The sequence below is a fragment of the Scomber japonicus genome, chromosome 3, assembly GCF_027409825.1.
Source record: "Scomber japonicus isolate fScoJap1 chromosome 3, fScoJap1.pri, whole genome shotgun sequence".
Taxonomy (NCBI): Eukaryota; Metazoa; Chordata; class Actinopteri; order Scombriformes; family Scombridae; genus Scomber; species Scomber japonicus.
This window is the reverse complement of record NC_070580.1, coordinates 18,103,318-18,115,947: the sequence shown is the minus strand read 5'-3', so window position 1 is coordinate 18,115,947 and position 12,630 is coordinate 18,103,318. Positions and strand designations below refer to the sequence as shown.

The following is a 12,630-nucleotide window of genomic DNA, read 5'->3' as shown; positions in this document are numbered from 1 at the left end:
TTTGGTATACAAAGTACAACAATGGTAAAGACATTTAGTGTTGTTTTCTGTCTGATGTGAATGCTATCAAGCCTGTCAGCATGTATGGACTTCCACTGTCTTTCATGTGGGCAGGTTCTGACATTTGCGCTCCTACAGTCAGTCTGGTTTGGGTCAATGTTCCAACAAATGCCAAGCAATGAAAGCAGCCAAATTCCAGATGGGGTTGATGTTCTTTGCATTCCTACAGGTTTAGAAAACCACTATCTGCTGTCCTGCTGCTTTCTTTCATATATTTCGTTTCATCAACGTTAAGGGGTTTCTCATAGTTTTGCTCGTCCCAGTGTTTATTGTAGTCACCATAGCTCTACAGAGTAGATCACAGGTTGTGTTGTTTAGCTTAACATCTGTCAGCTATTTGCAGTAGCCTGCTCCGTCATGCATCACCTCTGTAAGATGAACGTGAATAGAGGTTGTCATGACAATACACAGTAATACATATTCCTAACCAGATTAAAGCTGTCACTGAAATTAGATGACAGTCATAGTTCGTAACTTGTGAGCTGAGGTTAATGACATTGTGTAAGTCCTGCAGTCTTCCTGTCTCAAACAACAGCAAAGTTCTGCTTCAAAATGATACACATTGTCCATAAAGGTCTGCCATGTGCATTCCAGACATGAGCAAAGACAGACAGACAGAGAGGAAACTGATGGTGATGGTTTAATGATGATCCTCATCACTCCTGAATATTACAGTAGGTCACCTTAAATAGTTTTTGTTCAAAATCAAAGCAAGAACTGTGACAATTTCAGACAGTAATGAGAACAAATTCTGTCATTTTGATGTAGATACTGACATTTTAGTGTTTTTAAATGGTAAATTAAAAAATATGTATGAGCCCTGTATGCTTAAAATATATCAGTAAAAAATATTTTAATACAGGGGTTAGTCATTTATCTTCAGCCAACATTCATACAACTGCTGATATTTTAAACTTTTAGCATCTTGAAATGAGTTTTGTTGCAAGTCACAGAGAGCCTCTCTAGCTGACTTGCAGTTATGCAACGGAGAATGGCTTCCATCTGTGAGTCTTCCACTCATGGAACGATGGCCTGAAGAGGGTTAGGGTTAGTTCAATGGAAGGCTGCTGATCATCTTTTTAATTTTCACAATTTTAAAAACACAATAGTTTTGTGTTGACAGACATTTCCTCTGTAATTCATCTTAATTAGTCAAATGAATGTTCTGATGGGACAAAAAAACAAACAAATATTTAATGAGTTGTTACAAATTTAGGATTCTTTTTTAATTCAATTCAGATGATGCATGGCACACAATAGAGCACAGAACAATTGAGCCCTAACACAATTAAGACACATGGCACATAAAATAATAGAGGAAAGTACGTTTGAGAACATCACATTACAAAAACTGTAGAAAGCAACAAAATTAATGTGGTAAATAAGTATATAGCAGTGTGCAGGAAAACGTAAACTAATAAAAATAAATAATAAATAAATGTAATTCAATGAAATGTATGAATTTAATGTGTTTAATGTGCGATATACATTACCAAATCTTGCTAAGATGTATAGTATGGGGTCAGGAGAAGAAAGGAATCCACTCCAATTGCAGAAAAGGGGACCAGGTGTCTTATAGCTTTGATGTTCCTCTGTGTTTACTGTAGTTCACATCTTAAACCATTTACTGGTAGATGTTATCATGCACGTTTCTCTCTCCAGTTGAGTAATCTAATCTAAGCTGTGGTGTAAAATGAAGCAAGGAGAGGTCACGGAGAAGGAAGATGGGGACCGCTGAGGATGCCAAACATCTTGAATTGGCGTGTTGTTGACCAAAGATATTTCATTTACTATCACAGAAGAAGAAAAATAGTAAATATGCACATTTTAGAAGACAGAACAGCTATAATATTTGATGTTTTTGTTTGAAAAAAAAAACATTATTAGAAGCAGCAATAACTTGAATTGGTGAAAGCTGAGATAATAGTTGGTGCATTTTCAAATTGAAATGCTGTGGCCTGTAAAAGTAGTCAGCAGCTACTATACCAGATTTCTGTGGCAGTAGATCTATCATTTAGTAGACTACTCTATTATGAGAATGTGCGTGCAGATGTTTAGGTAGTATTTAAGACACTTACATCGTGAACTCCATATTTGGTCATTGTTAAGCTTAAAGATGACTTTCAGTGATACTACAATCACTACTGATACTCAGCCCTGAAACTCTAAAATGTGCAAATTAAACATGGACTTTAAAGCAGACTTACCAGATAGCAGGACAGTGGTATTATAAAGGAGGTTCCAGTCTGTATACAATTAAACATGTTCAAAGGGATGAGGCTGGCAGGCAGGATATCAAAGATGCAAGGTAGGTAAAAACAGGTAGAGACAGGAACAATGGCCGCAACATTAAGGTGATCTGATGAACAGCAGCGTTGAACTAGCTTCAACATTTGCTGGGGAATAAATAACAAACGGGATGCAGCTGAACAGGAATGTGATGAGATCAGATGACCAAAAGAAACCAGAATTGAAATCAGGGCATGCACTGACAACAGTAGCACTGGGATGTCAGTATTTCGTATAACAGAAGATTGATCCAATACTGAAACTAACATAACCTGGGGATACAAGGAGGGGAGTAGTAAGGAGCAACAGTAACAATGCCTCTCAAAGCCTGCAAGCACATATATTGTACAAGTTAATATTTTAACATATACATTGTGTTTTTAGGACCCATGTTTTCTATTTATTCATTTGTTTTGTACAAAATAAAAAAGATCCTGTCCTGTGTGTTCTCAGGTTGTAAAGATGTGGAGCTGGGTTTTCATTGTGACAGTCCTGCTGTCCTCCATGCGACAGGCTGAAGCTCAGGGTAAAATGCCAGTTTTTTTAATAAACTATCCTCCTATTCATGTTTTTGTGTGTCTCTACCTGTATATTTATCTTTTATGTGTTCACATATATATATATATTCTCCATCACTTTTCAGGCAGGTGTAATAATGTGCAAGCAGCAGATATTGTTTTCTTGGTTGATGGGTCTTCCAGTATTGGCAGAGCCAACTTCCTGCAGGTGAAGGGCTTTATGGCTGGAATTGTCAAGCCATTTGCCAACTCTGTTGGCGAGTCAGGGATACGGTTTGGGGCCATACAATACAGTGACACTTCCAGGTGAATGACATTCATTCAACGTTTTCCTGTGCATGCAATGACAGAGCAGAATAATGTATTAATGCACGTTTTGCTCCCTCCAGGGTTGAATTCACCTTTTCTACGTACCTGAATGGCACTGAGTTGGTCAACGCTGTACAGAATCTGAACTATAAGGGTGGAAATACACGCACTGGTGCTGGACTCAAGTTTGTTGCTGATAACTTCTTCAACCCTACGTCCAGTAGGAATGTCCCAAAGGTCGAAGGAACAGCCATTCATTAACATGTGATAATTGCAGTATACTACCTATGATTTTTCTAAATTTTTCTATGGGTCATCTCTCTTAACTCTCAGATCACCATCCTGATCACAGATGGGAAGTCACAGGACAGTGTGCAGGAACCAGCACAGAAGCTGCGCAGTCAGGGAGTGCATGTTTTTGCAGTTGGTGGGTATTCTTCTCTTACTCTGAGCATTTTGACACTCTTTTAGACCTGCTTATGAACCAATTTTGATTTTCTGTTAGGTATAAAGAGTGCAGACAGAAATGAATTGGCTCAGATCTCCTCCCAGCCCAGCAGTGATTTTACTTCCTTTGTCGGGGACTTCAAATTGCTGAACACCCTTCTTCCTCTTGTGAGCCCACGAGTGTGTTCTAAAGCAGGAGGAGTCTATGCCAGCGATGGTACGTGTGCTAACATACATACCACAACATAACATTGGTATACTACTACAGTTACATATACATTACCAGTCAAATGTGTAGACACACCTTTTCATTCATTTCAATGAGAAAGTGTGTCCAAACATTTGACTAGTACATATAGTATGTTATCTCAGAATGTAAACCTGCCTATTGTTTTATCCATGTCTCATCCTGGTTACCTCTCCTCTCCTCTTAGAAGCATTTTCTGGTCCGTCCAACATTCAGTTCACAGCCCAGACGTCTGACTCACTCAGATTCCGCTGGAGTTCTGCAGGGGGGCCTGTGAGTGGCTATGTAGTCCAGTACGTGCCACTCTCAGGCTTGGGTCAACCTATCACAGCAGAACTGCAACAGGTGAGCCAAAGTGTTGAAGGATACTGTTTTGATTCTTGGAGAAGGGCCGCTGCGTATTAATATGACTTAGACTGAAGTAGCTAATTGCAGTTTTTGGAGCCAATGTCAATACTGCTTTGTGAAAGAATCTTGTCTAATTGGTTGATCTTTTCATGTATATGTTGTAGAGACTAAAGTTTGGCAATGAACTGAACAAATTCCCTGCAGGGTACTTACAAAAACATGTTTTACAAAGATGAAATTAATTTGCCTCTCTCTGCAGGAAACTGTCTCTGCCAGTCAGAAGACCTTTACTGCTCGAGAGTTAAGGTCAGGAACCGACTATCTGGTGACTATCATTGCTCAATACCCCAACAGTGTGGGAGAATCTGCCTCTGCCAAGCAACGAACCAGTAAGTAAAAAGTGAAGAACTCAAATGCCAGCAGAGGGACATTTGCCAGATCCCAACAAAACCCTTCACACATAAAACAGAACCATAAATGTCTTTTTCTCTCCTCATATAGGGTCCTTGCCAGGGGTCTCCAGTCTACGTCTGGTGCAGGCAGGCTTTTTCTCTCTCTCTGTTGGCTGGGAGCAGGCATCATCTCCTGTCCAGGGATACAGACTTACCTATGGACCACGAGGTCAGACACACACCTGTTTCTTTCACTCTTTCTTATATCTTAATGGATTCCCGAATCACTCTTTATCTGTCTTTCTCTCTCTCATCTAACTTGTTCATTTATGTTTTTATTACATTCTTAGGACATTAGCAACATCTCTCCTTAAGAACTCAGAAAACCACAAAACTGTTTTCATCTGTTAAGTTTGTCTAGGCAGAATGGAGGATGACAGTGAAAATGGGAGAAAAAATGCTACAGTTTTCAATAACAGTTAACCTGCTGGTGGCAAGTTGGAAACATGCCGAGAATGTTAAGCAGTCAAGACTGAGTAAGGGGCACACAAGCTTCTCTAACACTTTACCTGCCTCAGGCATTGGCTGTCAGTAAGGATTTTTTATTGCCCGATCATTATCTAAAATATCAAATACATTTTCTTATCACTGTGCTTTAAAATTAAACAGGCAGAGAAAACCTTTACTTGGTTTTTACTATAGATTGTGAGTATTTTTGTCCTTACTCTTTAAAGACAGGGTGTGGCATAGATTATAACAGTGTCAGGATGTCTGGATGCTTATGCCATGATTCAGGATAGAAAAGTGGCCCCTGAGGGCTGATATAAAAACAACGAACAGACAGGAGTGCCAGTCTCACATGGAGCTCCTCTTCTAACTAGTTAGGCTGGCATGTGCAGCAGAGTATTAAAATCAGGTCAGTGTGTATTCTGTAATGAGATTTGTGTTGTTTGTACCTGTTCCTGTGTCTGCTGGTTCTAGCAAGCATGCACCTTTGACACTGATAACTCAAACAAACAAGACAGATACTGACAGTAACAGACACCAAAGCACATACAGGACATACACATGCATGCAACTAGAGCTGCAACTAATCATTATCGTCATGATCGATGATTCATCTGCTGATTATTTTCTCAATTAGTGGTTTCATCCATTAAATGCCACAAAATTGTGAAAGAAGCAACCTGAAATGTCTTGTTTTGTCCCAACCCTACAGTCCACAAACCAAAGATATTCAGCATGCTATCATAGAGGACTGAATAAACCAGGAACATTCACATTAAAGAATCTTGAATCAGAGTATTTTAGCATTAAAAAAACATTTTTTTCTGTCAATGGACTTATCAATTCATTGACTCATTGTTGCAGCTCTACATGCAAAACAAACACAGATGCAAAGCATCTTTCCATGCCAGTATCATGCGAAAGTGTGTAATACTGTACACCTCCCTGTCTTACATAAAGCTCAGGACATATTGAACTCATTGCAGTTGCAGAGTACTTTATAAAGCTATGAACAATGTTATGAACAGTTGGCCGGCTGTCATACTTGGAGATTATGCTCTGAGGTGAGGGTGAGGTAAACCTAATGTATTAAGGACAGATGCCATTTTTAACAGCTTGTTGTCAGCTAATTTGACAACATACAGGTGGTGTACAGTATGATTTTTAATTGCTTTTAGCTCACTAACTAATCTTCTGCATGTTTATTTGCTCTGTCTGTTTTTTGACTGGAAGAGTAGGTCAGCCAGCAGCTCAACTGTTGGAGCAGTCTCTGTCTGCAGACTCCACATCTGTCACCCTGGAGTCACTGCAGCCGGACACAGAGTATGTCATCAGCCTCTACCCCCTGTTCCCCCGAAACTCTGCGTCACCGTCCACCCTCAATGCCCGCACATGTGAGCTCAACTTTTGGTCCTCTGTTAAAACCTTTGTGCTGTTTTCTGATGATAATGGAAGCTTGTAATTTCAGTCATAATCAGTAATACAGCTGTACATTTTGTAATAAATGTACAAGTGATAGATGCAATATTTGTACTTGACAGAGCACATAGTATATAGTGATACTGTCTCCTTCTGGAGGGAATGACTTTCAGTGGTATTATTCACAATGTCTGCGTGTCATGTTTTTGCATGTGTCAGTGCGCCTTGAGGCAGTGCAGCAGTTATCAGTGGAGACAGCGTCAGAGGGCAGCGTCCATGTGCGGTGGAGAGCAGTCACTGGCACGCGGGCCTACCGTCTTGTCTGGGGACCATTCACTGGTCAGACCACACATCAAATACATCAACATCCTTCCCTCTGCGATTTCCTGCAAATTTGTTTACACATGTTTGTCTTTCTGTCTACAAAGGCCGAAATGTTGAGACTGTTGAGGTTGCTGGTGACAGTCAGTTTCACACTTTGTCCGGACTTCAGCCAGACACTGAGTACATCCTCACTATCATCCCGCTGTATGAGGGCAACACAGAGGGCCCTGTAGCAACGGCAAGATTCAAGATAGGTAGGTCTAATTCCAGTAATTTACCGCAACATCAAAAGTGAATCTCTGCTGTTTGCAATTCTTTTTATTGTTGTGTACTTTTATGTTTCTAAAGTTATTTATAGTAATGTAGTGTATTGTATCCTGTACAGCATTTATAAGACTGCCATTTGAAAAGATGTTTGTGTCCAGTGAATAGACAGGAAACAGAAAACAGAGATGGAAAAGCTGGCCAACAGTTTTGCCTGCTGTTTGTCCCTTTTCTGCAAAACCTACACATGTTACTCTTTAGCTCTGTTTAAGGAACATTTCTAAGACACCTACACACTCATTATACACACACACCATCTGTCTCTCGTGAGTAATACCAATATGGCTTCACTTCAGTCAGACCAGTGTTATTTGAATGAAGCCTGAGTCACTGCAAGGCCACTGTACTGAGCAGAAAGCTTGCAGACATGGAGAACTGAAAGGTCATCTTTTCCAGAGTTCTATTATCAAAGCAGTGAGATGTATACAATTTTCTACATACACTACACCACACTAATTTAAACTTAGCTGAGCTTGTTTGTCTGATGTTTGTTCCTGTGTAAACCAGTAGATCTACAGCTCTTTGTTGTGTCTGTGGTTTGTGATGAGATGTCTGTTTATGCTTATTAGGGAAAAAAATGAACTTTTTTTTCCCTTTAGTAAAGACCACATGAATGATTCATTAATATATTCATCAGCACTATCAACGTGAACAAAACATGATCTGGGGTTATATTTTAATTACCTATTACATTTTGCAATATGAATTCCCTAACAATATATAAAATACTGCATTAAAGATAGAAAGTTAAGTCAAATAAGTAAAGAAACTTAGTTCAAAATGTGTTTGTATCATTTGTGGCATTTAATCAGGGCTCAAAGTTAGCACCAGCCACCAGCCAAATACTGGTAAAATATGCAAGTGGCTGATAGAGTTGCTTCACTCACCAGCTAAAAAATCAATGTTAATCTATGAAATGGTTGTTAAAATTTGAACATTCATTAGCCATTTGGCCAGCAATGTACATGAAGTAAAATACTGACTTTTTACAGTTTGACTCTCACTGGCCTTAAAATGGCATTAGTGGGTGCTTATTACTGTCATGGGCTTGAAGAGTTTGTTTTTTGACCTGTGTGCTCCTCCTTCATTTACAAAAAAAGAGAGAAAATGCTCGCCTGCTCGTCTGTGTGATGATGTTGCACGCTTTTCTTTGAACCATGTCCACTACACCTGAGGCCAGAGGTGTGGTATTGTGTTTGAAATGAAATATGCAGTCTCCATGAGTTGTCAGTGCTAGAATAGCACCTCCTTAACATAATAGTCTATGTATAATTTTGCAACACATTTCTCTAAAGATAAGAAAACCTACCTCACTGTTCTGACATGAATGTACCGTGCTTGGTTATTGTACAACTGATTTTTTGGGTTGGAAGGGTTTCAAAATAGCATCCATATCCATATCCATATCCTTATAACTTACATGGTTTACCTCTCTTTTGTTTTGCACAAACTAAAGTTATTTTAAGCCTCTGTAAACACTATTTATTGTTAACAGTGGATCACATGACTACAATATAATGTATAATGTGTAATGTAAAAGGAGGCACTTAGTAGTGGCAAACCCACCACACTCCTGTATTTCAGTGTTTTTTTTAAAACTAATGTTGGTTTTACAGCCCACAACCTTACTATTTGATTTACTGTCACTGCTCCTGTCAGTGAAAAAGCTGTGATAAACCCACTGTACACCATTTGTGATGTTCACCACACATCATACCTATATCATCTGTGCTGCAGAGAATATGTATGCTATGATATAAGACACTGTCTGCTGCACTGAGTACAATGATGTTCTCACGAGTCCTGTAATTGTTTGCCTTCAGCATAAGATATAATGATGTACAACTATGTTAGTGTGTCAGGGTGTGACATGTTTGCAGAATTTGTGGCTACAACCCTGCAGCTAGGATGTGTTTGTTCAGAATGCGTTTCTACGAATTTCATGACACCAATAATGCAGTTCTATATGTAATATTTTTCACTGATGGTTTGATCAGAGCTTTACTATATTACATGTTACATAGTTACGTACATGTTATATAACACATGCTTTCCTCAGAGCGTCAGGAGCAGCAGGTCCTCAGAGCAACTATCACCGGACCCACCTCTATCCGCCTCACCTGGAGAATCATTCAGTCCTCTCGGGGGTACCGGCTAGAGTGGAAGGCGGGTGAAGGTCAGATTCAGATACACACACACGCTCAAAAACTCTTGTACTTACAGCACTTTTAAGTAGGGCTGGGCAACCTGGATGTTGTTATTATGAGTATTATGATCATAGTGATTTTGATGTCTAGTGATATCTGCAGCAAATGAAAACCAAAAAAGTAATTGAACTCTATGGTAATGAAATTGTTCTGGATCCTCTGGTTGCATTACATGTGCCCTGGTGACTGATGACTAACCATTATTTCTTCACTATCTTATTTGACTGAAATATAGCCTATTGTTATGTATACCGGCTCCACTTTCAAGTTACAGATAGCGGGACATACATACATCCACCACACTACCACCTACCACTCATTGCTGCTCTATCTGCAGGAGGCCGTGCCCAGACTGTGTCGATACCTAGAAGCACCAGCAGCTATGAGCTAACAGGCCTTCAGCCCAACACAGAATATGTCATCACCCTGTACACCCTGTTTGAAGGTCGTGAAGAGGCCACACCTGTGTCCACCACATCCAGAGGTCAGTGACTCAGCCAGGGGGCACTCTAAACTCTAAGTTCAATTTGGATTGATTTATGGGTCATAAATGTGCTGAATTGCAGATCCGAATGATTTTTTGTACTATAGATTTTTCATGATTGTCCTAACTCTCTGGTGTTACAGAGGAACAGCCAGTCGGGAGGGTGTCCAACCTGAGAGTGGTGGAGTCTCTGGGCAGCACTGTGAGACTCGGCTGGACTGGTGTTACTGGGGCTACACAATACCGGATCATTATCCTAAACACTGAGGGTAAATTGACTGATTTTATTGATATTATGTTTCATTTAGATTTGTTTGTGCCCAATTATGAATGAAAACATGCATGTGAATACAGTGTCACTGTGTGCTTCATATTATGCCAGCGGGGACAGAAAAAATTCAGCTTATTCCTGGGAACCAGACAACCCTTGACCTCAGAGACCTGACAGTGGGGGTGTCTTATGGTGTGAGTGTCACAGCACTGGTGGGAGAAAATCAAGGAGAACCAGTGACAGTCTACATCAAACCAGGTGAGCTGAACAGAGATATTATGGGTGTGACGAGCAGATCCCTGCAATCATTTCAGGATTGCAGGGAGGATTAACAATGTAACTGGCAGGTAACTAATAATGTTTGGCCTAATGCATTATTTGTCACTGTTGTCAAATTAAATCGCAATAAAAACAATAAGAAATCATACCGCAGCCAGCCTAACTTATGCAATAGTGATGTGAATCTTCACTGTCCTCACGATTCGATTACAATTGACCTGTTAATGATTCTATCAATGCATCTCAATATATCACATCCTCATTTTTCTATATTACTGCATCAACTCTTTTTATTTAGAAAGTGCTTTAAAAAAATCAGAATGTCAACTTTCAACATACATGTTAAACATAAATGTCTTCACATTAAAATACGTTGTAAAACAAAATAAATAAATAGTATAGACCTAGTAAGTGTGGGAATCTCACCTGCTTGTATGAGAATAATTGAAGGTGGAGTACACTGCTTTGTTTGTTATTAACATCATGTCTCCAGCAGTGAATAGTAGTGATGAGAATTCTGTCTCTTTTGAGTGAGCCAGATCATTTGTATTGGCTCAGTTCAGCAAGAAGAGCTGGCTCTTCCAGCTCCCAAGTGGCTCTTCTTTAACTACTACTGCTGGCTTTTATAATTCAGCCAAATGTAACATTGTTTAACCTACGATTGGTATGCGTACACTATATCACTGAAGTTATTTCAGTGTATAAAAATAATGTAAAACACCAGACACTATTACAAATACATTCAACAATTTATTTATATGAAATGTTGTAAATTACATTTGAAAAAGTATCCAAAACGATAATAAAGTGTGTTGTAAATTAGATTTGAGTAAATATATTAAACAAATACCATTGCAGTTTGAGTCTATTGGCTCAGATCCGCCGTGTAGCCCACTTTAAATTTTGCATGTGTACCTTTATCCTGAAATTTTAAGCAAGGTGAACTGTTACAATTTATAAAAAAAACAACATACAGCTCTCGGACTGGAGTTGGCTCCTATCGCGACCAACACATTACTACCAGAGAGCAGCCTCTCCCCTGTATCGTTAGCTCCGGGAAAGACATTGTTGTACAACAAGCTCAGGATCCAGGCATTCAGGGAGGGGTGTTGCAGACCAGAAACACAGAGAGAAACAGCTCTCTTCCATAAGAGGACAGGGTAAAGTCAGTGTAACTCCTCTCCTCCTGTTAGCAGTATTCAGGTTCCATGGGCTTTTAGGAGAGACAAGCTTTAATATGTCACTGGAGCAATTAGCTGCAGGCTCTACAGCTCTGGGAGGTGTGTGAGTAAGGCCCCCAATAGACTCAGACTGCAAGGCCCCCCCTTACTCACACTCCCCTGTCCTCCTTTATGCCCTGTACTTTTAAGTAAATCACACTCTGCAAGCCATCTTTAAGGTGGTATGACTCCCTCCTCCTCTACCTCTTCTTTCCATCCCTTTTCTGTCTGCAGTTTCCTCTTTCGTCTGCTGAAGCAGGACAATAATCATAGTTTCACCTTTTTTTCTCTGGGTTTCCAAATGAGAGAGTCTGAATTTATGATGAACAGAACTCAATGGTCAACCTGATGAACTTTAACTTCCTGGGAGTAAAAGTGTCAATCTAGTTCAGGTGTTAAGATTGATTCTTCAAAAAGTTTGATTGATTCCGTATTAATTGTAAAATTGATCAAAGTTGCTCTCATTGGTTCCTCTGCCCACTATGCGTGTGTTTGTGTATTGGTGTGTGGTGTGTATATGTGTGTGCATGCATGTGTGTGTTTGTGTGTGTATGTTCATACTGCAACAGCCTATTTTCTGTGCTGCCTGCTGATCATTGAGACGACCCAGCAGAAGGCCAGCATCAACACCTTGTGTATCAAATGCTGTTCAACATGCACTGTGTATTGATTAGTGCTACATATATCTTTGAAAGTCCATAATATTGCATGGAATTCTTGATGTGCAGCAATTTACTCACCTCAGTAGTTACTCTCGAGGGGAAATGCGCAAGCTTGCTTAAAGAGAAATTGCAGTTGTCATAAGAGGCCTTGTATGTCCTTAATTTCAGAGCAAGGTGCTGGCAGAGTTAGTAACCTCAGAGTTACAAACGCAAACAGCCGGAGAATTCGCATTGCCTGGACAGGTGTTACTGGGGCAACAGGGTACAGGATTACCTGGAGACAAGGCAACAGTAAGTGTTACGTGCTGAAAGGAATTTGTGAT

The 12,630-nt window shown here is 39.8% G+C and overlaps 1 protein-coding gene across 1 annotated transcript in view; it reads left to right on the top strand.

The window, feature by feature from the left end:
- Positions 1 to 2,811: 2,811 nt before the first annotated feature.
- col7a1 (collagen, type VII, alpha 1) overlaps positions 2,812 to 12,630 on the top strand; it is a 52,048-nt gene continuing 42,229 nt past the window's right edge. Inside the window, exons 1-16 of the mRNA XM_053315507.1 lie at positions 2,812 to 2,875; positions 2,993 to 3,173; positions 3,257 to 3,413; positions 3,510 to 3,603; positions 3,682 to 3,840; positions 4,058 to 4,215; positions 4,478 to 4,607; positions 4,720 to 4,839; positions 6,356 to 6,511; positions 6,756 to 6,875; positions 6,965 to 7,114; positions 9,244 to 9,360; positions 9,729 to 9,875; positions 10,019 to 10,144; positions 10,258 to 10,404; positions 12,476 to 12,598. Coding sequence (XP_053171482.1) covers positions 2,812 to 2,875; positions 2,993 to 3,173; positions 3,257 to 3,413; positions 3,510 to 3,603; positions 3,682 to 3,840; positions 4,058 to 4,215; positions 4,478 to 4,607; positions 4,720 to 4,839; positions 6,356 to 6,511; positions 6,756 to 6,875; positions 6,965 to 7,114; positions 9,244 to 9,360; positions 9,729 to 9,875; positions 10,019 to 10,144; positions 10,258 to 10,404; positions 12,476 to 12,598 — 2,149 coding nt within the window. The remainder of the gene's footprint in view (positions 2,876 to 2,992; positions 3,174 to 3,256; positions 3,414 to 3,509; positions 3,604 to 3,681; positions 3,841 to 4,057; positions 4,216 to 4,477; positions 4,608 to 4,719; positions 4,840 to 6,355; positions 6,512 to 6,755; positions 6,876 to 6,964; positions 7,115 to 9,243; positions 9,361 to 9,728; positions 9,876 to 10,018; positions 10,145 to 10,257; positions 10,405 to 12,475; positions 12,599 to 12,630) is intronic.